Source organism: Corvus cornix, chromosome 5 (genome assembly GCF_000738735.6).
Source record: "Corvus cornix cornix isolate S_Up_H32 chromosome 5, ASM73873v5, whole genome shotgun sequence".
Lineage (NCBI taxonomy): Eukaryota > Metazoa > Chordata > Aves > Passeriformes > Corvidae > Corvus > Corvus cornix.
In genome coordinates, this window is record NC_046335.1 from 5,111,730 (window position 1) to 5,136,866 (window position 25,137).

At 44.5% G+C, this 25,137-nt stretch overlaps 1 protein-coding gene across 1 annotated transcript; it reads right to left on the reverse strand.

Moving 5' to 3' along the window:
- Window positions 1-25: 25 nt before the first annotated feature.
- DHRS7 (dehydrogenase/reductase 7) lies at window positions 26-18,921 on the reverse strand. Its single transcript, XM_039553480.1, has 7 exons — window positions 18,765-18,921; window positions 13,927-14,079; window positions 7,794-7,900; window positions 7,217-7,456; window positions 2,204-2,326; window positions 555-770; window positions 26-159 (listed from the first exon to the last, which is right to left on the reverse strand). Exons 1-7 carry the CDS (start codon window positions 18,898-18,900, stop codon window positions 124-126), a joined length of 1,011 nt encoding a protein of 336 aa, XP_039409414.1. The 5' UTR covers window positions 18,901-18,921; the 3' UTR covers window positions 26-123.
- Window positions 18,922-25,137: the final 6,216 nt, after the last annotated feature.

Below are 25,137 nucleotides of genomic sequence, written 5' to 3' on the forward strand. Positions count from 1 at the left end.
GTCAAGTTACAGGATGACAAAGACATAAGAAAACCAAAAAAAAGCTGTTGTTTGCAGTCATGCAATATGAAAAGTTTCTCAGCCTTAGCACAAGAACAGCAGGATTTTTGTACACGCTCGTCCTTACTTCTTCTTTCTTGAATAAGAGGCATCAGCATCCTGGAGGGAGAAGACATTAAATCAGAATTTCCCCACGCAGCTTCCTGCTGTGTTAAGTCTTTCACTCACAGTGTTGTTTTTATTTTGAAACAGCTTGTGTCAGTGGGCAGTTACAGTGTGAAAGCACAAAGTTTTAAGCTACATGTGCTGCACTTATTTTTGCATTTCCTGCTCTTGCAGTACTTTAACAGGGTGAGGTTTTGTACCAAATTCAGCAAAAACACAGTGAGAATAAATAGCATCTACCAGGGAGCACTTCAGGAACAGAAAGCTGCCCTGCATATCAGGGCTCTAAGTGTGAGTGAGGAGCAATGCAGTCCCAACATTCCCACAGCAGGAGAGTCAGCAGAGTGAAACAAGCAAGCAGAGGAGACAGGGACACACTGCACACTCACAATTCCACTCTTGAAGTTCTGTATCCTCCTCTTGCCCATCCTGTTCATGAGCCACCAGGCCCAGGTGGGTGCGTACTGCCACAGGTAGCACACGGCCAGGTAGGGGTGGTCGCTGATCCAGGCCTCCTTCACGTCATTGGCCACGCTTACCAGGGTGAGCCGGGCACAGCGATCCGTGGGCATCTTGTGGGACTGGTCCCCGCTGTTCTCGAGGGACTGAGGGGGGAACAGAGCAGGGAGGGGTTAGAACTGGATCCTGGGAGTGACAGAGGGAGGAAAAGGGCCAAGCTCTATGTGACAGACACACTCCTTCCTGTTTTCCCACAAGCAGAACTCACCCAGAGACTGGGGCAGAGGAACCCATCCCTCACTATCCTCTGGTTTTCAGTGTGGGAACACTTCCCATCTTCCTTTGGCTCAAATAAAGCACACTTTTAATTAATGCCTCTCTTGATGGGTCAAAGGTTTAAAAGAAAATGGATCTCCAGGCTCTGTCCTGCTTTAGCAGGGCTTCCACTTGATGGTGTTTATTGAACAAGTTCCCCCATCCGCAGCTCTGAGGAATGGGAACTCCCCAGTTCCCAGCTGTGCCTGCCCCATTCTACCCTAAAAGTTACTCAAGTAACCAAGTTAGTAGATGAGGTCACATTCCCCATTAACTTAAACATTCCTGCCAGTTCTCTTCATCTCAACCAAGAGAAAAGCACCTAGCTGCTTTGGAGTAGGGACATCAACCCGAGGTCTTGTCCCCGTGTATCATTTAGTTAACATAAACCACAGCCCTGTGGACTAGTGCACATTTCACTCCAGTAACAACAGGCTGCTCTAGCAATCTATCCTTCTGTTTCACAGGGAAAAGCAGTTCTGGTCTAGATTTGCTCCTCCTCCCTGGTCTTCTGCCACACCAAAATCTGAGGAATATGTTTTGCAAGCTTTCACCATTGTTCAAAAAGAACATCTTTTCTTACATGCCAGTCAGAAGTTTTGCAACACAAAAATCATTCCAGAACACGATTCGGCAACAAGAGATCCCCTCCCTGTCACTGGTGGGTTATCCCAAGCTTCAAATCGATTAAATTTAGGCAGATTACAGTCTGATGTATCACAGTAGCAATTTTTGCCAGCTGCTTTGTCAGACAGCCTTTACTAAAAGCCATTGTGCTGTTGGAAGGTTTTGCTTTTCCTCCTGGAACAATCCCTAACAGGAAAGGAATGCACAGCTCGTGTCAGCTGAGCCAGGGCTGTGCCAGCAGCAGCGTCACCCACCAGGGCACAGCGTGACCAGGGCAAACAAAACCCTACCTGTGCAGCAAGGACAGCACTCCTAGGCTGAACTGTATCCAGAAAATCCTGGCTTTCCCCCCAAAACTGCAGCACAGTGGCTGTACAATATATTTTACTAGATTTGGGTTGTATGTGTTAGAAGAGAGAAGGCATAACCATTATCAAACTCAATTTTCATTTGACAGAGACTTGATACCACAAAGAATGACAAGACTATAGACAGTTCTGCACCACTCAAAGGACTTCTTGGTAAGAAGATGAGGTTAGTGTTTGCTAGGAGGACAAAACCAGACAAAAGTACCCCACAAAAGGATCACTGACCCGCAGCAAAAGTTGGGTTTGTCACAACAGAACTGAGTCCTTACCTTTGCAAGATTCTCAGTAAAGACATTTTGGATAATCTGGGACTGTACAGGCCCTGGGCAGATTTGGATAATGCTTATCTCAGGGTAGTCAGTCAGCTCGGTCCGCAGAGAATTAAAGAATCCCTAGAAGACAAGAATATAGTGAAATCTTCCTCTGCCATGTTTTCTGCAAGGTTTAACTGATGACACCTTTTCATAAAAATTTATGCTACAAAGAAAACAGCATTTCACTAAAAGCAGTTCCTACTACTTTCTGTGACTTTTCACAATCAATGGCTAATTTAGCATTTTACCTGCAGTTACAGACATTGATATATAAAGCAGTGAGGAATCTATCCTCATCTTACCAAACACACAATTTCTCTAAACTACAGCCACATTCTGCTGTCCCTGTACTGAGGCCAGGCCTTGCTGTTTGGCAGTAGAAATGCCACCAATCCTAAGAATTGCAATATCATGGAAATCACCCTTTTGCAGGTGAATTGACATTTGGGGTGAGATTAAAGAGTTTACACAGTGTCTATGAAGTAAGTGAGGAAGAAAAGGAGGAAAATTTTCAGCATAGCAAAGTCAAAAATGCACCCTGACACTTCAGGGGCTTAATCTGCAGCACTGAATCTACTGCAGAGTTTGAAACTGGCATCCACATTGATAAAAATCTAATTTCAGCTCAGGAATATGCTACCAGTGTATCCAAGTTAAACTAAAATTACAAAAATTGCAAGTACTTCTTTTCTTTAAGCTAAGAGGATACAAGGTTTTCCGAATCTCTGTAGCAATTCACGTTTAGACAGCAACTATTATGGGAAACATGGCCAGTTCAGGAGGCTGCATTCCACCAAAGTTGCTGCTCAAGCATTGTGCAAGATGATTTAGCCAACATCCCATCATGTCTTATCTCAGACCTGGCTACCAACAGTTCCCTGTATCTATTCCAACATGTAATTTTGTGTCACAACGGAGACACAGAGTGAGCACAGGCTGATAAACTTCTCCCACTGTCGTAAAATTTTATCAGTTTACTCCCATCCAGCTTGGGAGGAGGGCTGGCTGACCCAGAGCTCTTCCCTGAGCTGCAATACAGGCTAAAACAAGTCAGATATGGGCCTGTGGTGACACAGAACCATCACCTGGGACAAGCCACCAAAGCTCAGCAAGGAGCAACACACTCTGACCAAGAACATGGGCTCCAACTGCCCAGTTGCTGGTGGCTAATTTCAGTTCATGGATTGCCTACAGGCTTTGCAGATCAGTTCCCTAAAAACACTGAGCAGGAATTTAAAGGCATGAGTACCTGCTGGCTCCAGATCTGGGGCTGGATCTTCACAGCATGTGAGCAAATCTGGAGAGGACTAAATTCTAACATTAGACACACTTATGTGCCCAGAAATCTGCTCCTGGACAGATGGGAATCTGCTGGCCTTCCAGTTGTTTTGGATTAAAAAGCAGGCCCTCCCCTGGCTCCTCCACCCCTGTGGGCACCAAAAGGGCTGTATTCTATCCACCACTCCAGGCTAATGCTATATCCCAACCTGCACTTTCCTCACCCCTTCCTTCCCTGAGCCCACTTCTTGCAGAAAAGCCCCAAAACCCCCAAGTTGTGCAGTCCTGTCACAAAGGCCGTGCTGTCAGTCCAGCTGAGGATAAAGTCACACATACAAGACACTTAGACCACACTCCCCCACCACTCCCTGTCCATTTGAGAACTGGCTCCCGTTTTGCCTGAAGGGAACACACTCAAGATGCACTTCCAGGAGTCAAGGAGGTGGAAGGGAGTGCGTCTGGGAATGCTGTGGTAGAAGGGAAGCCAGACCATGGCTTGGTCACTTGTGACAAAGCTCCTACACTGCTCAGATGGTGAGATGCTCCTGGGATCCAGGCTGTACCAAAAACTGGGCACCTGAGCAGCCACGCGGAGGCACACAGCAGCAGCCACCTCTGTGGGCACTGTCGAAGTCAGGGTGATTTCATTAAAGGCTGCACAGCCTGTAAGCATGAAATGCAAGCAGCCAGAGATGCCAGCGAGCTCCTGTTCCTGCTCTGCAGCCATTCTGCTGCCCCACATCCTTGCCTCATGCTGCAGCTCCAAGGTTTTCCACCAGAGAAGAGGCACAGACTTCACCAGCAACACAGGAGGGCCAGGACACTCAGTCAGCTGAAATCCTGGCTGATGCACACGGACAAGAGCCTCTTGAAAACCAGAATCTTACAAAGACTCAGTCCCCTCCAGAGGCTCTGTGTACAGTATGTACATGTTTTCTAATTCCAGCACTTATCCTTGATATTCAAAGACAGCTGGCATGAAATTCGTCTACTTCCTCCCAGAAGAGAAGCTTTAAATTCCTCAGAAAGAAAAATAAGTGCTCTCTCTTCTTGAAATTCAGACAGGGACAAGCCCAGATTTGGGAGCAGTAAAGGAACTCCAGTGCAAGAGGGAGAACCCAAGTGTTTCCACCAAGCCCAGACTGAAGGCAGCTCTGGCATTCAGACACAGAATGTGTGGCACAGGAACTTCTTTCAGCCATCTCTGGGTCTTTCCAGCTTAGTGACAAATCCTAGAAGATGCTGAAGAAGGCAAGGCTGAAATAACTGCTACCCTGACAGAAGTACTTAGGAATTCCACTCATGACCAGACAGCGAACAAAGAGAGGAGCTGTTGCTGCTCAGTGCAGTCCCTGTGCTTCTCAGACAAGTTCCTGATGAAGGAACATTTTGAAGGCCACCATTTCTGATCCACTCCCCATGGCACCAATTAGATGAATTCCAACTGGGTGAATGGCACATGATCTCCACGAGCATCATCCCTCCAGGAGAGAAAATGCACCAGGCAGATGCAAGCTCCCATGGACTTGACTCATGCTCTTACAGCACTCCCAGCACTGAAATAAAGGGTAATTTCATCAGTAGAACATTGTTATGAAGAATTCCAGTTGGCATGAATCAAAGCATGATTGTTTCAAGAACAGATTCTAATTCTAGGCAGAATTCCTTCCTTCCTCCTACAACTGCCATTTAAAGGAATTAAAAAATAACATAAAAAAAAAGAAAAAAAAACCACAAGCAAAAGGAAGGACTTTTTTCAAAAAAAGGTGTAATTAAGATTGCAGCATTAAGGGTGTCAGTTGTGATATAGACTCCAAGGCATGAATTAAAAAAAGCAACAGAACAAGCCAAAAAACATGACAGATGAATCTGTGTCAGATGGGCTCCCATGTTTAATAACTGGTGGCTTAAACACAACCTTCAGGAAGATCTTAGAATACAGGTGGATATATTCTGGGAAAGCATCACTTTATGCTTTGGCTTATTTTTCCCCTCCCTTCTTCCAGTCTCCATTTCTTCTTGGTCAGCATCAGAAATGGGTTACAGGGCTGTCTGAGGAGGGCTGCCATTCCTACAGAATTCCTTTATCTGAAATGCACTGGAAGTTTGTTATTTCAAAAAAGTTTTTCCTAGTTTTTGGGGGCTTCGTGCCCTTATCTAGCTGTAAGTCCTGACCAATAAAAGACTCCAGGCAGAGTATTTCCAAAATCTGTATTGCAAGTTGTGTTTCAACACCTGCAATTAGTGTTTGTAGAATTACTGTGAAAGAAACAAGGAAGCAGGTTTGGAGTCTGGCCTGGTTATTGAGCAGAGGTAAAAGCTAATAAAGATAGAAGCAGTTCAGTCAGCTTATTTTAATTAATTTTAGTAAACCATGTCTTCAAAACTTTGTCTGTCCTCTCAGTCTTAACATGAGGTTCAGAATTCTGAGTTATTTTTAAAGCAACATGTGAATTCCTTGTGCTCTGCAATTAATTAGCCATGCTTGGCCCAACTGCACCACACCCAAAGATAATTCAACCGAAAGAACATTTAATAAATAAATGAGCATGAAGGGAAGTCAGGCTTCTGCTCATTGCATTCTTCTAATTTAAATCTACCAGGCTTAACCCAAAAGCTGGCCTGTAATGGGCAATTCCAGCACTCACTGCAATGAAGAGCAGCAGATCTCTCCCCATCAGTAACTGAAAAATGTTGTTAGCAGAGACCTGTCACCATCTTCTACATCTTCATCTTTTCAAGAGGCTTTGCAATGTCAGCCACTGGTTACATTTTTGTTGTTGGCGGTCAAATTGTTGAAAAGATACTGATCCCTCGGCTTAAGCAGCTGTTTGCTCTGTTCATGTGCTGAAATGCAGCAGGGAGTAAGAAGTTGCCAGTTTTTAAACCATCACTGAGCACAGCTGAAGTTTGTTTTACTGAGATCAAAATGTACATTAGCAGGAGGCCAAGCAGTGGTGAAAGACAAATATGTCTAAACAAATTCACTAGTCAAACAAGTGATTCCTCAATGATACAGGCAGAAACTTTTCTGAGCTCCTCTTTTATGTTTTTCTACTCAAGTGACACCACTTTCAAAAAGTTTTTCCAGGCAATATTAAATGCTAAGTGTCAGGCAGAAGATAACTTCCTACAGCACTGGGAGCTGCCAGTTCTTCACACCACAGAAAGACACAGAACTGTTGGGAAGAGTCGTTCAGCTGTTCCCAGATGGATCAGGAATTCTCATTTCTCTGAGTACTCTGCTTTTCCACTCACTGTTCTCACTTCACTGTCCTAAAGATTTCCTCAAGTCTTAAAACTCTCACCAGTGACTCTTTCTCCCTAAACGAATTAAGACCATTAGGGCTCTATATGCAACAGAATAATCCTCTCATAGAGGTGTTCCCTCATCTGAAGGCCAGAGGCTGAGGTTTTGTGTTTCACACTGGAATTTAACCATGTAGTGGTTAGAACCAGCTAAGCTGGCACTTGAATTCAAGTCAAGCAGATACATCTACTGTGGGAGCTGAGTTATTTCACATTTCAGAGCAAATTAATCTTAAAGGACTTCCAATACCTGAGGATGTCGCATGCACTGTGTGAAATTTCAGGTGAGACTTGTGTTTTCTGCACAGAACAAGGCCCTCTGCTACAGCCCTGGTACTGGTCCACTTAATTAACTTAATTAACTTCCAGACTGTAACTCACCTGCAGAGCGTGCTTGCTGGCACAGTAGCCAGTGGCAAGAGGAGCTCCCATGATGCCCATCACACTGCTCACAGTGACAATCTTCCCTTTCTTCCTCTGGATCATGTGATTCAGGACATACTTTGTCAGAGAGATGGTGCCCAGGTAGTTGAGTTCAATGATGGCATTGTAGACATCCAGGTTTGTATCCACGAACAAGGAGCGTTGGGAGCGCCCACCATTGTTGACCAAAACATCAATCTCAGGAAAGATACAGAGATAAATTAATATAAACACAATTTCCTTTAGTATTTGTGGTTCCTCAGGCAATCCAGTGACATCAAGTGAGTGTTTAGCCCTTGGCAATGATTATTTGGCACTTTTATAATCATTTGGCAGCAATTATTTGGGTTTTGCTGAAATCCAGAAGCAAGCAGCAGAAGGGACAAAAATTCAGGTACTTTCTGGCGAGTTTAAGACTGAAACTGAATAAAAATATAGACACTGCTGAATTTATCACACAGTAAAATAAAAGTGAAATATGAGCATAAATGGAGGTCTAGGAGACAAAGTAGTTTAACCCAGAAGCACATCTTACCTTGCCAAAATGCTTGAGCACACTGTTGGTTGCAGCTTCGTGAGAGGATCTGTCAGTCAAGTCGAGACGCAGAACAAGGATATCATTTTCAGTCAGGCTGCTAATCTCTGAAAGACAACCATGAAGGGAATGGGAGCCAGTAAGATTCCCAACATAACAACTGTGGGCAACATAACACGCTTTTAAACACCACATTTTCACAGACACCAAGAAACAATAACATCAAATTGGAAATAAAATGCTTGCTTTGTTTCCATTTTGATCCCCACGTAGAATCTATTTTTAATCTGTTCCTACCAAGTGTTTTTCTCATCATTGGTTTTTGTATGTGAAAAGCTTGACTTTATTAAACAGGCTTGGTAGCACAATACAGAAGTTTCACTTCTCCAAATAAATTGTAATAGTTGGGAGTAAAATCCAACAAACTTTTCACAGAGGGATTCAGAAGCACATCAGGAGCCCTGACGCTTTGCTTGGATGTCAACAGGTAAAGCCTGTTTATTCCTGACAACAGGACTCACACATTCAAGCCCAAAACACAGCATACATACCTGAATAGCTATGAGGCAAAGTCTATAGAAGCTGAATTATTGGGGGCTTTTTTGGAGGAGGTAGAAGGCTTTTGTTTAACTGACAGCTTTTAATGTATCCATCCCCTGAAATAAAAGTCAGCTGCCATCAAGTTCCAGCCTTTTTGTTGTGTTTTTCCCCCCACTGTCTCTTCAGAACAACTGACCTTTTCCATAGAAGGCATTTCTTGAGCAGTGATTTGTTACCCTGGTGTTTTGGGGCAGATGACTCACAAAAACAAAATCTTCATCATTTCAAGCTTTTTTTTTAACTACATCTAACAAGAATTTTTACATTATTTATATTAGTGTGTTGGTGCTATTTTTTTTTCCTAAATCAATTCCGATCCATATCTAAGTGCAGTTGCTCCCCTTTAAGCAGCTGCCCTCTTCAGAGAGCCTTAGGCTTTGATTTTTTAATTTCTACTTCTTGCAAATACAGGGGAAGTTGAACTTTGTCTTAACAGTGATGTAGAAATATAGAAGTTACTTAAACCCATGAGTTGCCTCTGTTCAAAGGTCATTAGTATTTAAGATACTGGTTAAAATAAACCCATCTGTCTGGTTTTAAGTTAGTAGTATTTCCATTTATTGCTCCCTCCAACCCCTCCATGTGCATTTTCTCCTCCATTTCTTCCAGAAATGCAGCAGTAAAATGTAGTTTAAGCTGCCCTCTCAGGGCCACACCTCTACCTCTGCTGCTTGAAGTAGATTTGCACAGCTGAAACCTGTTGGGGTGTGGATGTTTCTGCCATGGATTAACAAGACCACATGGTCAGCCCAGCCGTGAAAGATACACAGAGGAGAAAGCAAAGAGCAGAGAAAGAGACACAGACTGCGGGTAAGGAAGGAAGTGCTCTTTTATAAGATGTAAGAAACTTCTGACATCAGGAAATTTCAAACCAGAAACCTTGTTTTGGAGCAGTCTGTTGCCCAGTTTGATTTCCACCCCCCAAAGCATTCAAACCACACATCTCTAGCAGCTTCCTTAGTTCTTTTCTAGGCTAAGGGATCCTTACTTCAGGCACTCCTCACAGACAGCTTTTACAAAAATCAAGCATTCCTGTTACCCTTTTCTAAACTCCTTCTCCCATTCACTAGCCCATTGTTTTCCTGGCTGATGACGAGCACTGTGCCCACTGTAGAAGGCACGTATATGTCCCAATTTATACACTGCCAGAATGGTGTTCCTCATTGCTTTTACTAATAAACCCTAATATTCCACTGCCCCTTTTGCCTGCTACCAAAGTGATGTTTTAAAGGGAACAATTTCTGGGTATCCAGAAAAAACACTTAGTCCCAAGTGGGAGACCTTAGTTTAAAGTTCATTGCTCAGGTTTCAGATCAGTAACTCTTTCCAATACATGTTGATCCAAGGTAGCAGTTTCTCATAACATCATAAACACTATATCTCAGAAGTATTTTCCAGCTCTTCAGCATTTCCTCTTCTGCCTTTTATTTCTTCCTTGTATAAATGCCCTTCAACAGAGGTTGAGCTTTCAGCAGAGGCTGATCAACATGACCTCTTGGGGTCCATTTCAACCTCAATTACTGTATAATTCTTGAACTTATAGATTGCCTGTCACTCATTTGGCCTATCCATAATTAAATCATATTTGACCTTTGCCAAACCGAGAAACATCCCCTCCCACTCTTTTTTTTTTTTCCTTTTTAGGGCTTTTGAGAGAAAACAGCCTCCAGCATTCTGACAAAAGAAAGGGAAAGAGTGGTTGGGGAAAATAGAGAAGCCTCTTTCAGGAGCTGTGTGAGTTATACAAGTTGTTTTCTCTCCCTCCTGCCCAAGTGCAATGAAGTGTTGAGTTGGCATATGCATGACTCAACAGGTATTACCATGGCTCTTACAGTCCTTTCCCTCTCTCTCTTTCCCCCCCTCAGCTTTTAAGCAGTGTAGAATGCACAAACCTGTACCACAGGGTGGTGTCACTAAACTTTGGACAAGATATATGTGCTTGTTTCTGACACACAGCTCAGTTGCTGCTGCATTCAACCTCTACAGCAGGCATGGTACAGTCTATGAGCTCCAGTTATGCCCCATAAATAGCCAAATTCATACTGATGTTGCTCATTGCAGCTCACACTTCATCTACCCCACATTACTCAAACCTTACAGGACAGTCTTGAACTCAGCTGCAAAGACAAAGCATGCAGGTGGAAACAGGGACAGGCCATCCAGGAAGCACGTGGACCCACTGGACAAGCATGCAGGGATGGAATCAGGAAGATCAACACCCAGGTGGAGTTGAAACTGAAATTTCCATTGGACTTGAGGAATGTGAAAGGCAGCAAAGGCTCCACAGGTACAGCAGCAGCAAAAGGGAGACCAAAGACAGGGTGAGCTCACTGCTGGATGGGGATGGTGAGGAGGAACTGATGAAATGCACAGGAAAACGTGAGGTACTTATTGACTTCTTTGCTTCAGTCTTCTCTGGCAAGATCTCCTCTCAAGCCTCCCACACTCCTGAGGCTACACTCTGGGAAGGAAACACTGCCTAGAGTCAGACAAATCAGGGACAAAATGCACATACAAGCAGGACAATATATGCATCCATGATTTACAAGAGCTGACCAATGTCACTCCTTTTTGGAATGTTCTTCTAAGTGGAGTAGCTCCCCAGGGTCAGGAAAAAAACAAGTGTCATACAGCCTTACTTCAGTCCTTGGGAAAATTATGTGGCAATTCCTCCTGAAAGCAATTTCCAAGTAGGTGAAGGACAAGGAGTGTGGGAAAAGCCATCATGGATTTAGCATGGCCATATACTGCCTGACCAACTCAATTGCTTTTTGTGATCAGCTGTGGTATCCCTCCATGATCAATATGTTTGAATATATTCATTAGTGAACCAGATGATGGGGAAAAAACCCACAGGTTTTCACAAAATTTTGGTTTAACATCAAGTTCAGAGGAGCAGCTGCTGGAGGGAAGGCCTGCCATGCAGAGGCCCCTTAACAAGCTTTAAGAATATTCTGACAAAGCTCATTAAGCTCAATAAATTAAAATGCAGATTTTCACACCTGGGACAGGACGATGCTCTGCCGTACTGCAGGCCAACACTCAAAGGGTCAGGGATCAGCTCTCCAAACAAGACCTGGGGTCCTGATGGAAGGACAGCAGCAAGCTGACTGCAAGCCAGCAACTGGCTCTGGCAATGACAAATGCTAATGGGCTGCACTAGTAAAAGCAGACTGAGGGAAAGTGATTTTTAAGAGCTTCTGCACAGCATTCTAAGACTGCACCTAGAGCACTGTGTCTAATTTTGGACCCTGTAGCTCAAAACAAATACTGATGAACTGGAGATAGTGTAGCAAAGGGCCACTAAGTTGGTTAGGGTGGCTGGCACACATAACAGTCAAGGAAAAGAGTGGAAGACAGATTTACACAGCCTTGAGACGCAAAGGATAAGGGTGGAAGTGGGTCCAATTACTACCTTCCACTGCTCAAAAGCTGGCTGTGGAAAACATGAACTATCATAGAATCACAGAATGGTTTAGGTTGGAAGGAACCCTAAATATCACCTTGTTCTAAAGCCCTCTGCCATGAGCAGGGACACCTTCCACTATCCCAGGTTGCTCAAAGCCTCATCCAGCCTGGCGTTGGACACTTCCAGGAATGGGGAAGCCACAGCTTCTCTGGGCAACCTGTCCCAGGGCATCACCAGCCTCAAAAGCAAGAATTTCTTCCAAATATCTAATCCAAACCTGGTTTCTGTCAGTTTAAAGCCATTTCCCCTTGTCCTGTCACTTCATGCCGTAGTTTTGTTTCTGTGTTACTGAAGAGTTTCCAGTATTCCTACTAATCAGACCACTGGTTAAAGTTCAGCAGTAAATTTTGCAAAGCACAGGGCTACCTAAGACTTTCAAGCTGGTGTATGGCACAGCTCAGACATTCACAGGGTCACTGAAAATTGGCAGAGGCAGAAATCATCTCAGATAAATCCGTGCTCTCGGTCCCATCACTTGAAATAGTATTTCTGCATATTCCTTAGCACATCACACAAGTATTTCCTGAAAGTGCCTATCCAGGACTGCAGCTGCTGCCAGCCTGTCTCGTGTTAGGAGTTTTGCAATCACAACAAACAGCCACAGACGCAAAACGGTGTCGCAGACTTGTGCTGACCATTGCGTCACACAGCACTGGGATTTTGTCACGATTGCCACTTTAACCACACTGTCATCACATGCCCCTCGCTTCTTTTCAAATATTACACTGTTTAAGTGACAGCTTTTTTGAGCCCTCAGACAATAAAACTAAGGAGTGGTGCATTTTTGAAAGTTCCTTGAAAGATTTTCTGAGTAGGCTGCTGCAACTTTCAGCTTTCTAGGCATGTTTGGGTGCTAATCCAAGAAAAACATCTGATTATTCCCTAGCACACCTTCCAAATAGACTGTGGACATTCTGTCAACATTTCTAAGACTGACCTGTCAGTGTGATAATACATTCCACATAAAATACTCCATCCTGAGCTATAGAGGATAAATAGTCTGAAAAAAATGCATAATGTTAATAATGTTCAAACCTTCTACTTACCAGTGTGAATTAACTGCCTGTTCTTCTTGCTGCCAAGCCAGAAAACATGAGAGAAAAAGAGAAACAGGAGGAATGAAGCCAGACTACTGGCTCATCGGGCATATGAAAGCTAACTGGAAGATAACTGAAATAGTTAAATATTTTGCTTCATATTTTTTCCTCTTGATTACAGGAGATCCTCTTCCTTACGCATTCTTAGAACAACTTTTTCTGAACATTTTTATTAGTTCATTGTAGATCCAAAAATGCTGCTAGAAAGGATTTTCTTGCTATTTTCTAAGTACATGAGAGATTTTTCTCTCTCACAGAAGAGGTAGCAGAGTATGTAAACAACCAAGCCACCTGCAACCTTGGAAAGTCTTGTTTATGGTATAGTAGAAAAATATTTTGACAATGGATGTTTTAGGATTTTAGCCAATTCCCCCCAAGGGGTGGCTGGTCCTTTGTCCTATTAGACTATGAAGAAAAAAGTCTATAAAAGAGTTGGTAAAATAACTAAATAAATCAATCTTGCTGCACAATTCCTGCCTGCTGGATCTTCTCTCCTCCTCCTCCTCCCTATGGCTGCAGGACACAGTGATATACCCTAGGGCCCAGGCCTGCAGTAATAGTTCATTTTCCAAAGAGCAAAGTCGGTTTTCTCTCTGCCTGTAATGTGCACAAACCTGAAGAAAGAATATTTCTTAGTAGCAAGCAGCTACCTGGTTTGGTTCTTTACAGGATGATACCCCTGAGATTGTTTCCTCCATTCCCCACAGCATTTTTTCCATTTCTTAATCTAGTACCTTACAAGAGCACTTGCAAGTGATAATGAGATTTTTAGGTAACAGCGACATGTAGGCAGTTGAAATGCACCTCTATACAAAGGCTCCCCACTCACAAAAAGAAGATACCAGCTCTGTATGAAGTTGACTTTCATCATTAAATTTATTGTTGTGATATGTGAGTTAGTGTTCCTGTGGCAATTCCAGCCCAGCAAGGGTGGGATTGCTTGCATGAAATGCTAAATTGTACTTACGAAGGCATTTCTTTTTCACTCTCTGCAGTTCATCCTCCCTTCTGGCAGAGATGGCAAGCAAGGCTCCCAGCTTTGCCAGCTGGTAAGTCAATTCTTCTCCGATGCCACTTGAGGCTCCTGTCACCCAGACAACCTTGCCACGCAGTTCATGTTCTATCAAAAGAATCAAGACAGCAGTTCACACATTGCCAATGCTAGGATAAGCATCTAACTCACTGCAGGGGTGTAATCTGGTGCTGTTTTTAAGAAATATGCTCATTTTGGGGGGTATTACAAAATCCTGACTTCTTTATTTTTTAGTCACATGCAGTTGTGAAATTGTTCATAGTTGTCCTGTTGCCATTTGAACTTTGTTCCAAGGCTAATCTGAATAAACACAGGTTATTTACCTGATGGAAGAAATCTGATTGCATTTCTGCAGGCCATCCACTCATAACAATTCCACTAACCTCATCAAAAACAGCTTCAGAGGAAAAGAGAGAAGAGAATTCTTGGAATTGACAGGAAACCGTTACTATATTGCAAATACAAACAAAAGCCTAAGCAAATCTTTCCAAATAATGTTTTCATCCCAAAAAATGTTCCAGAGTAGTCGCTGCCAGAGTAAAATTCTCTGAACAAAGACAGCTAATCACAAAAACCCCAATGGGTGTTCAGGCACTTTGTTTTGTATCTGATGCAGGTTAGCTCCTGCACTGGCCAGGGCACAGTACACAGAGTTCCCAGGGTGCAAGTTCATGTGGGCACTCCCCGTGTTCTCACAGCTCCTGCCCTGACACGCTTTTTTAACCTGTAGTAAAAATAAGAGCATCTTGCTCCTTTTACTCCTCTGCTGATATGCCTGTTCCCACTTGTCTACAATCATTCCCACTCCGTGGTACACCTGGGCACCGGGAAAGGCCTTAGTTTTCCAGACATATGTCCAAAATCACCAAATCCCACAGATGGCTGGAATATCACTCAATTAATTCAAGAACATGATTAAGGGAGGAAGGATCACAAATATCAGAGCACTTCCCAGAAGGAATCATTGCCTGACACGTGTCACTGTTCCTCAAGATCAGCCATAGTGAGTATCAGTCTTGGGGAAAATCTGACTCAGAGCACTGCTGACAGGAGCTCTTCCCTCTGTTTCTCAAGTTTGTGCATTCCAACATCTAGCCAACCAAGAAAGACTTCATGGCATAACTCAAATAGCAGAGCCAAATGCAGTTCCTGGGACTTAAAGCCAGTTCCCTTCTGGAAAGGGTCAGAACAGCATTTTTCAGCTCACTGAAACTTAACCGCTCATTTCATTTAGCAAAAGTGCTCCTTTTCCACTGTGGCTGGTGCTGCTTTTACTTCCTGCTCTCTTCGGTGATCAGTTCCTGGTTCTCTCTACACTGTGTTTCAAATTTCTGCTTTTGGAGTCTTAATGACACAAATCCCACAAAGAGACCAGCACCAAAACCCTTTACCTTCAGACAAAAGCAGCGAGCACTCAAGACTGACTATCAGAGCTCAGCTTGACTTTGTGGAGCTGGCAGTGATTATTATTTGTCTTTTCTTAAGCTGACTGCATTTCAGCCAAAGAAAAATCCCTCCTAAAGTCAAGCTTTTGTGGTTTGGGATTGTTTGGAATGTTTTGTTTCTAAAAACACTTACAGCAGCAGGAGTCACTTCCCAAAGGAGAGATGTATTCTAAGGTTATGAACTAGGGAGGTGGAAAGAGATGTTCCTGATGGTGTAGGAATATCCACTGTGTTCATCATTAGAACAAATGGCTGCTGTCTATAAAGCTTATTCACACTCTTTTCCTACAGTTTTATTCCAGTATATTCCAAATTTATTGAATTAATCACAAGAAACATGGGAGTTTGCCTCTCCTATCACATTTTTTTCCTGCAGAAAACCCAAGCAGACAAACACTACGTGAACAAAACAACACATGGACGTAATTTCAACCCTGCTTACCACACTCATTCCTCTTGCTACTGAAAACAAATCCGCTTCCTCCTACCACTTAGTTTCCCTGTTCCCAACCTGTCTTGGGCAGCTTCACAGCAGTTATTCAGGATCTTGTTCTGTGAACAGAATAATTAACTGAGATAAGGAAAGTTTTCCCACCGATTCCCCAGAGCTGATCATTACCAAGCACTGAGCTACTGAGAGTTAACATAATGGGAAACCTCAAATGCTGGTGTAGAACAAGTACCAAACCATCAGCTTTGCTCCAGAATAAATGTCCTGTTGTTGCTGGAAATAAGTTTAAAAATTAACCGTGCCAAAATAAAAAATAAAAGCAGGTCATTCTATTACTAACCATTAACTACTGTGCTACAAGGCATAACAAATGAGAGGCTGAACTGAGTAGCACTGCAAGTAATCCAAAAAGTTGGTTTGTAGCTCTATTTGGAGGCTTTTCCCAACATTTTATAGCTCTTACAGCACAAGGTTGCCATTTCTTTCAGGAAAAATATTTCAAGTGCGGAAGTTTAAAACAGAACATCCACTCCAGAGCCCTAAAGAATCATACCATTATTCCTAAATTTATGAGCAGGGTTTTCATACATGGAAGGTTCCCTCTTAGCTGCTTGTGAAAAGCAACCAGTGTTTAGGGTGACTTCTATCCACCCAATGAAACACAACACGGAAGGAAAGGCATCCAGCACCCAAAAACCCTTCTCTCCTGACAACACACATATTCAGAGGATGGGAAGCAATCCAGCACCTGCCAATGAATAAATCCAAAAGTCAATTTTCCCTATAGAATTGAATCACTGAATTAGAACCACTCTTACCTACATTAAGGCCTTTCTTTGGAATTATAGTTTATAGCACAAGAAACACTGGAGATCAGTCCACTTTCTGCTAAATACCTTAATCTCCAAAAACTTCAACACCCATAATAAAGTTGTAGAAGTGATAACACAGTATAATGACTGCAAGAGTGATAGCTCTAATAACAGCTTTAGTTAAAAATCAAGGAATCCACACTTTATTTTCTTAGGCACCCTACATTACAGGCACAATATGGAGAGAAGGAAAAGGGAAAATATATTAAATGAAACATCATTTCTAGTGTTTGTCCCTTCCCTTTTTCTTCCTGATTTGCTGAATGGTACCATTTCAGCTATGTGTTTTACTTAATTACAAGCACAGAGGCTAGGGGGCAAGGGGACGTGGCCAAAACAAAGCCTACCTCTTATGCTGACAAATTTCTGCCTGATTCTTCTTGTATTACACATTAAAGCAATTCCTTCACAAAACTACTACATTGGTCTTTACATGGGAATTTTTAGAGACTGCTTAAAGGGTTTCCAGGCCTTCAATAATTCTGAAGGCTACATTCGAATAACACTTTGTCTACCCAAGAGAGCTCCTACATCTTGATGTGTATTGCACACAGATGCCTCAGGATAAAACTCCATTTCTATTTGGACTAGTCAAGATTTATCTCATTTCTCTGCCCTGATTCTTTCAATGTTCTTTACAAAGTCCACACATGGAGACTTTGCAGTTTTTCTTACAGCAAGGGAACTCCAACCAAGTTCATACAAAACTTTGGGCTGAGTACTCAAAGAGTTACAGGAGATTGTTTGCGCTTATCTAAATTTAGTAATTTTTAGAGCTTTATTACTTGTGCTAATCCATCTATAGAGAACAGAAAAGCATGCACATTTGCAGCAAGCTTCTACTGAGAGCAAGAGAAAAGGATGTCTCAGGTTTGTCCTACTCTTCTCTCAAGCAGCTCCTAATGCCAAACTTCACCTGTGCCACCATCCCCTAAGGAATCATGGTCCCAGGCTCAAACCGTCACTGCACCATTCCCGATCCACCTTCATGCGATGCAGTCCCTTATCCCTATCTCAACCCAGCAGCCCGTTTCAATTCCCACATGGGACATCTTACACTGTCTCTCATCCCACCTTTTTTCCAATCAGCTTCTGTTCCCACTCTCCACTTCCACCTCAAGCACCAGCAGCTCACAGCAGCCACGAATCCCCACAGCAGGTGGATATTCACAAATTTGTGCCTTTTCTGCCCAAAACCCTCTATTAAGCAAACAAAACCTAGATTTCTAAAGATCTTTGTCCAGAAATAGGGAGAATTGCAGTCAGAATAGAAAGTTCAACACGAACAAGAACTGAAAGTGCCTGTCTAACAGCATTTTATTGAGCTTTTGTCCCCCCAGGTGACAAAGGCAGCACCTTACAGAGATGCAGTGTACACGGGACAGCATCGCGTGCCCGGGCTGGTCGCTGGCGCCGTTCAGGGTACAATTCACGGAAGAGGAAACCCAGTTAGCCCCAGCATTAACAATCATGTTTACTTCACCGTAAACACTTTCGACACCCCTGTGAACACAAGATCCGCTTGAAGATGTCAGAACAGGCTGGACCAGAAGCTAAACATTTAGGCTACAAAGCCACTCGTCCCGGCCACACGGGCCACGCACCCTCGTCCCTTTCCGAGATGTCTTTCCACACTGTCCCTGTGCCCAGTGCTCGCCGCAGCCTCAGCTGTTCCGCGGGGCCCTGCCAGGACCGGGAACCTGCCCAGAAACTCTGCAAAACAAACAGTTTTGGGCCAAACAAGCCAGCCCTCGGCACAGACCCGCGGGAATTCACGGCTGCGGCTTTTTGGGAGCTGCTTTGCCGGCACGAGGGGCACCACGCGCCTTATCCAGGTAAAAGGCGGGTAAATTACACTTTTGGGGTATTTTTATGGATAACCCCACGGCACAGCTGGTGCCACCAGCACCTCTATGCTCCTCGCCACCCCGCTTGCGGAGCGCCCCGCGCCCGCCCCCGGCGCCACCGCGGTCCCCTGCCGGGGCTGCTGGCGGGCGGCATTACCTGGCTTCTTCCCCCACCTCTCGGCCCAGAGCAGCGTGAGGTCCCCGTCGGCCCTGAGCCAGCGCAGCAGCTGCACCAGCAGCGCCAGGAGGGCCCCTCCCGCCAGCACCAGGCACAGCGCGCACCCCCACGCCATCGCCGCGCCGCCGCCGCCGCCGCCCACCCGCACGGCACCCCTTTATCGGAGCCGCCCCCGCTGCCCGCAGCCAGCGCCGGCCTCCTCCCCGCCTCCCGCCTGCCTTCCACCCCCGTCCCCTCCCTTCCCCGTCCGCTCCGCTCCGCTCCGCTCGGCCGCGCTCCCCCCGCAGCGGGAGGCGCTCCCCGCCCGGCCCCGCGGCGGCCAAGGCTGCGGCGATAAGCGCGGGGTCTGTGGGGCAGAGGCCGGGCGTGCGGCCGGGGGGTGAAGGTCGGTTTCTGGGAGCGGAGCCCTTTGTTTCCTCTCCTCGCCGTGCCCCCAGGGCAGCCAGGGCTGCGCGGCCTTTCCTCGCTGCAAAGAGCGCTGCCCACCGCACGTTCCCGGCAGCGGGGCGGTGTCCAGGGCTCGGCTTCGGTGTGCAGAGATCGAACGCTGCTCAGAGAACAAAAGCCAGTGCCTGGTTTCCTGGAGAGCCTCGTGGCTGTCTCTTCGAGACACCGGCGATTCCTTTGCCTTCTGAAGCTCTCCGAGGGCTTCAGCCCAGCTGCAGCCGCCCCTGGCTCCTGTGAGAGGTCGCATCCTTTCCCGGCCAGGTTCGTGCGGGAATGGACATACCTCCTGCTTTCCCACCTGTGAATGCAAACCCATTTCTCACATGCACTCAGTCTGGCCAACGTTTCAGACCTTGGGCTCCAAAATTTGTGTTGGTGGATACCGACAAGTGCTAAAAATACTGGGGACTGCAGCATTTCTGGTCATCACATCACTCATCTACAGCTCTTCACCATGGATTTATTAGTGCTTATGTGCAGAGGTGAAAAACTGTTCTTACTGCTTTGATGTACCAAAGTATTTCACGAGAGGAGGTACTCCCATAAAATAGGAGGCTAGAGAGGGACTTTTTTCAAGGACATGCAATGATAGGACGAGGAAATGGCCTTAAGCTAAAGGAGGGTAGGTTTAGATCAGATGTTAGGATGAAATTCTTTCCTGTTAGGGTGGTGAGGCCCTGGCCCACGCTGCCCACAGAAGCTGTGGCTGCCCCATCCCTGGCAGTGTTCCAGGCCAGCTTGGATGGGGCTTGGAGCAACCTGGGATAGCAGAAAGTGTCCCTGTCCTTGGCAGCAGGGATGGAACAAGATGGTCTTTGAGGTCCCTTCCAACCCACACTGTTCTATGATTCTATGAAAAGGGAAACCCACAGTAATTCCTAGCTCCTAATCAGATATGACACAAATGCATGCAGGGCTTATGTGGGACAGGACATACATCCTGTTCCCAAAATCTCACAGGCTCAAGCCCCTGATCTGCCAGAAGGTGTAGCGCAGGATGGCTCTTTACCACATGCAGCTGCTCAGTCTGTTCCAGCTCCACCAGTGCGCAAAGAATTCATGAATCACCTCCTGAATTACCATAAAATTTGCATTACAGCTTTTTGAGACAAAACACAGCCATGGTCTACCTTTGAACCCTTAGGTTCTTATTGATTTTTCAGCAAATCCGTCCAAACCTAATCCACACAACAAGAGAAAGGTGACAGAAAATAAAAATATACCATATAAAACATACTTTGCTTCTGTAAATGGCCCCAGTCATCAACCATGTCCAAACTAATAATTGTAAATTCAATGGTTGTGGTGGTTCATAATAGAAACAGGCCTCTGAAGGTTATGAAGGAAATCACAGAACTATGATTGTTCACAGTTACACAGCTATAGGTAACAGCTATTTTTATATTCTTCTGTTTTCTCCTGTTTTACTTAGTTGAGAACTATTTATCTTGTGTTAGTGCAATGGACAGTGTAATGGAACCTTAATGTCATAGAAAATAGAAATAATATAAATAAATAGCAAGTAACTTAAAGTGTTTTCTGGGTCTCGTTTCCTCCTTCTGCTAAATGCAGGGGGTGCACACACAATCCTGGAGCTTTGCGCCGCAACACACCCAAATAGGCAGCATAAAGTTGGAAATGGATGTACACTGCAGCTGCACAATATATTCCCAGTCTGGGTTTTCCCAGCTATCCCCAAAGACACAGGGATGCAGCAGCTGGGGCTGAGCATAGAAAAGATGAGTAGGAGAAGCTCACAAGGTTCCAGCACCTTGTGATTGGTTAGCGGCGAGAATTTATCCTGTTAACTCTGTGCTTCAACTCTTCTTTTACAACAAAACTGAGTAAAATATATTTCTCCTGTTAAAAAAAAAGGTGAAGTTATAGAGGTTTTGTGAATTTGTACACTTGCACAGTCTCTATCAGTAGGGATTTTATGTCCTGTCCCTGAGACAGGCATGACGTTCCTGCTCAGTCTCAACCTGAGCTTGGGAAGGAGAGTACTCGGAAAACTTACAGTGTCCTTTACAAGGTAATGCCCATTCTTGCTGTTTTACAACTTATAGAAAGTAAATATGCTCACCTCATTAGTATTCTCTTTATGATAGGTAAGTATACTTAAGGAATTACCTGTTCAAGTCAATTCAAAATATTTATTTTGAGATCTCCACCAGCAGTGAAGCTACCACAGGCCGCAGCTTTTACACATGGCCGATCTAAACCATGCCAGACTGAAATTTCTTCTTAACCCCAAAGAAACTGGCAAGACATTGATGGGAGTCCAAAGCTGCCACTTCCAGTCTAACCTTTATGGCCAGGAGTGCTCTGACATTCCTTGCTGGAGGTGCAACTTTGAGAGCTGAGAGTAACAGAGCTGCCTCAGAGCCTGCAAGTACTTAGGAAAGAGATGTTTGACAGAGCACCAAAGTGAAGTGAAACATCTGGCCAAGAAGGCAAATGGCATCCATCAAAATTAGTGCGGCCAGCAGGATTAGAGAAGTGATTGTCCCTCTCTACTCAGCACTGGTGAGGCCACACCTTGGAATCCTGTGTCCAGTTTTGGGCCCTCAGTACAAGAAAGATATTGAGGTGCTGGAGCCCCCAGAGAAGGGCAACGGAGCTGGGGAAGGGTTTGGAGGGTCATATGAGGAGCAGCTGGAGGAGCTGAGGTTGTTCAGCCTGAAGAAAAGGGGGCTCAGGCCTTCTTGTTCCCTACAACTTCCAGACAGGAGGATGGAGCCAGGTGGGGTTTGGGCTCTTCTCCGAGGGAACAAGGGATGGGACAAGAGGAAACAGCCTCAAGTTGTGCCTTGGAATGAGGTCACACATCAGGAAAAGTTTCTTCACTGAAACCATGGGTAAGGATTGGAACAGACTGCCCAGGGCGGTGGTGGAGTCACCATCCCTAGAAGTGTTCTAGAAACAATGGGATGTGTCACTCAGTGCCATGGTTTAGTTGGCAAGGTGGTGTTTGGTCAAAAGTTGGACTCAATGATTTTGGAGGTCTTTTCCAACCTTAATGATTCTAAGATTTCTGAAAGGATCACATCATAATGGAGCCCTTGGATTTGACCAATATCTTAGTTTCCAAGGAAGACCAAAAAAAAATTTCTCTTTATAATGTCTGAACTTAGTTTCCACATGAAAAGCTAATTTTCGCTTTCTGAAGAGGCCACTGCTAACAGCTTTTAAAAGTCAACCAAAGTCAGCCTGAGCATCAGCAGCATGAATGACAGCTCTGCTGCACTTTGCCCTGTGCAGATGGCACTTTGGAGTTCAGCAAACACATTCTGATACCTGCACAGAGCACTTAACTGCCGCTGGGAAGTGCAAGAGCCAAGGTAAATCTGGAGTACAAGGCTCTGAAAAAAAAATGACAAGCAGTTACTAATGTGGGAGGTCAGAGTCTTGCTCCACACCCTCTGTGAGCCTTGCTGAGGTTCCCATGCTGTCTCAGTGGCAGCAGATAACAGGTTGATTAAACTCAGCACATAATATGATAACGAGCCTTATTCTCAAGAGTTGCACAAATTATATTGACACAGTGTAAATAAAAACAAGATAAGATGCCTTCCATCTCTAAAGCAACATGGCAGAAATTTGGTTGGATTGCTTCTTCTATATATTTTTGGTTTTCTTCAGCTGTGCAGTATTGAGGAGACCTTGTGCAGAAGAGGAACTGCGGGATGGAAGGACTGAGAGCTGTCTTGTGGAGAAAGACTTGAGGATACTGAAGGGTGAAAAATTGGACATGAGCCAGCAATTTGATCTTGCAGCCCACATTTTCCCCCTCTACTCTGCACTGGTGAGACCTCAACTGAAGGTCTGTGTCCAGTTTTGGATTCCTGTCACAAAAACAGTGTGGACCTGTTGGAGCAGTTCAGAGGAGGACCATGAAAATGGTCAGAGGGTTGGGGCTCCTCTCCTGTGACAAAAGGCTGAGAGAGTTGCAATTGTTCAGCCAGGAGAAGAGAAGGCTCCATGGAGACCTTGTTGTGTCCTTTTAATATATAAAGGGGCTTATAAGAAACATGAATTCAGGTTAGCAAACATGCAGTGACAGGACAAGGCACAACAGTTTTAAAGTGAAAGAGGGCAGGGTTAGATTAGATATTAAGAATAAATTCTTCCTTCTGAGGATGGTGATGTTGCCCAGAGAAACTGTGGATGCCCCATCCCTGGAAGTGTTCCAGGCCAGGTTGGATGGGGCTTGGAGCAACCTGGTCCGGTGGAAGGCATCCCTGCCCATGGCAGGGGGTTGGAACTGGATGGTCTTTCATGTCCCTTTCAACCCAAATGATTCTGTGATTCTAAAAAATTTTCACAGTACATTTTCACAGATTTATGGGTGAAGTGCTTCCTCTTGGAATGTTCACAAGGTGGGCCTCACATGACTTGCTGCCAGCCCTGCTAATAATACTCTGACAAGATGGGTGTGAGTATTTTCCACAGTGCTGTGATGCAATTTCTTTGATCCACATTAGAGTGAATAAAGCTCCAGTGCAATTATCTGAGATTATTTCAGTGTCTGCGTAAAACATAGATTTGAAACCCACTATTACTTCACTCAATTATTTATGAGGGTACAATAACACTAAAATGAACAGCAGTAAGTACAGCATCCTTTTCCTCTATTTTCTCTTTCACCATGAGCAAAACAGAATACTTTGTAAGGAGAAAAGCTCTTTGCTTTGTTTAGGAAGGCAAAACTTCAGGGAGAATCTGTCATAAAATGAATGTAAGGCCATGCCTTCCTCCTATCTGCTTCAGAATGTTCCCTGTGCTGTGTGGTTTAGTGTTGCCTGAAGAGGAGACAAACAAACACACATCCAGGAAAAGACAGTCCCATGTAAATGTAACAGAGTGCCAAAAATGCTTCTTACATATATCTGTCTGATCAAACAATGGGTATATACCTTCCTCCTATTGGTTTTATTTTATACCTCGTTTAACCGTAAATTACTATTTCAGAAAGTGTCATCTCTTTTGTAATAGCATTTACTGAAAACCTAAAACTGTATCCTAGGTAAGAAACATCCATTTGAGCCCTTTAAGTGTGGCAATCATTGTGATCTGATGCTGATTCGAGGTACAATTCTGCTGACACTATGTCAATGAAATTTTTCCTGTTGCTTGTAAACAGCAGAAGCTCCTCTGTTTTCAGCATCCAAGTTACCTTCTTGAGTTCAAGTCTCTGAGGTTTTCAGCATTTAAGCCTCTGCATTCCTACCTTCCCTAATTGCCTCTCATTTCAGCTTTTAGCATGTTGTTCCACCTTCATGTTTTTTCACACATAGCCCCTTCTGCCTGCTGCCTTTCTCAGGCAATTTAGAGACTTGAAGAAAATAACTCCCATCTTTTCTTCCTTCAAATCATTCCTTAATTTTGCTAATGACTTGCATCCATTGCATTTCACTTTGTTTAGTTAAACTTTTGTGTGTGAACTCCTATCAATTTAAAACTCAAAGTCTAGTTCTGATTATCATAGAATCATAGAATGGTTTGGGTTGAAAGGGACCTTAAAGATCACCTTGTTCCAACCCTGCTGCCAAGGGCAGGGCCACCTTCCACTATCCCAGGTTGCCCCAAGCCCCATCCAGTCTGACCTGGAACACTCCCAGTCATGGGACAGCCGCAGCTTCTGTGGGCAGCCTGTGCCAGTGTCTCACCACCCTCTTAAGGAAGAATTTCTTCCCAAAGTCTAACCTAACCTCTGTCAGCTTAAAGCCATTCCTCCATAAACTGTCTCTCTGGGCTCTTGTCCAAAGTCCCTCTGCAGTTCTTTTGGAGCCCTTTTAGGCACTGGAAGGTGCTCTAAGGACTCCCCGAAGCCTTCCCTTCTCCAGGCTGAACAATTAGGACAAGTTGAAATACTGTGTCTTCTATCCATTTGCAAAACAGTAAA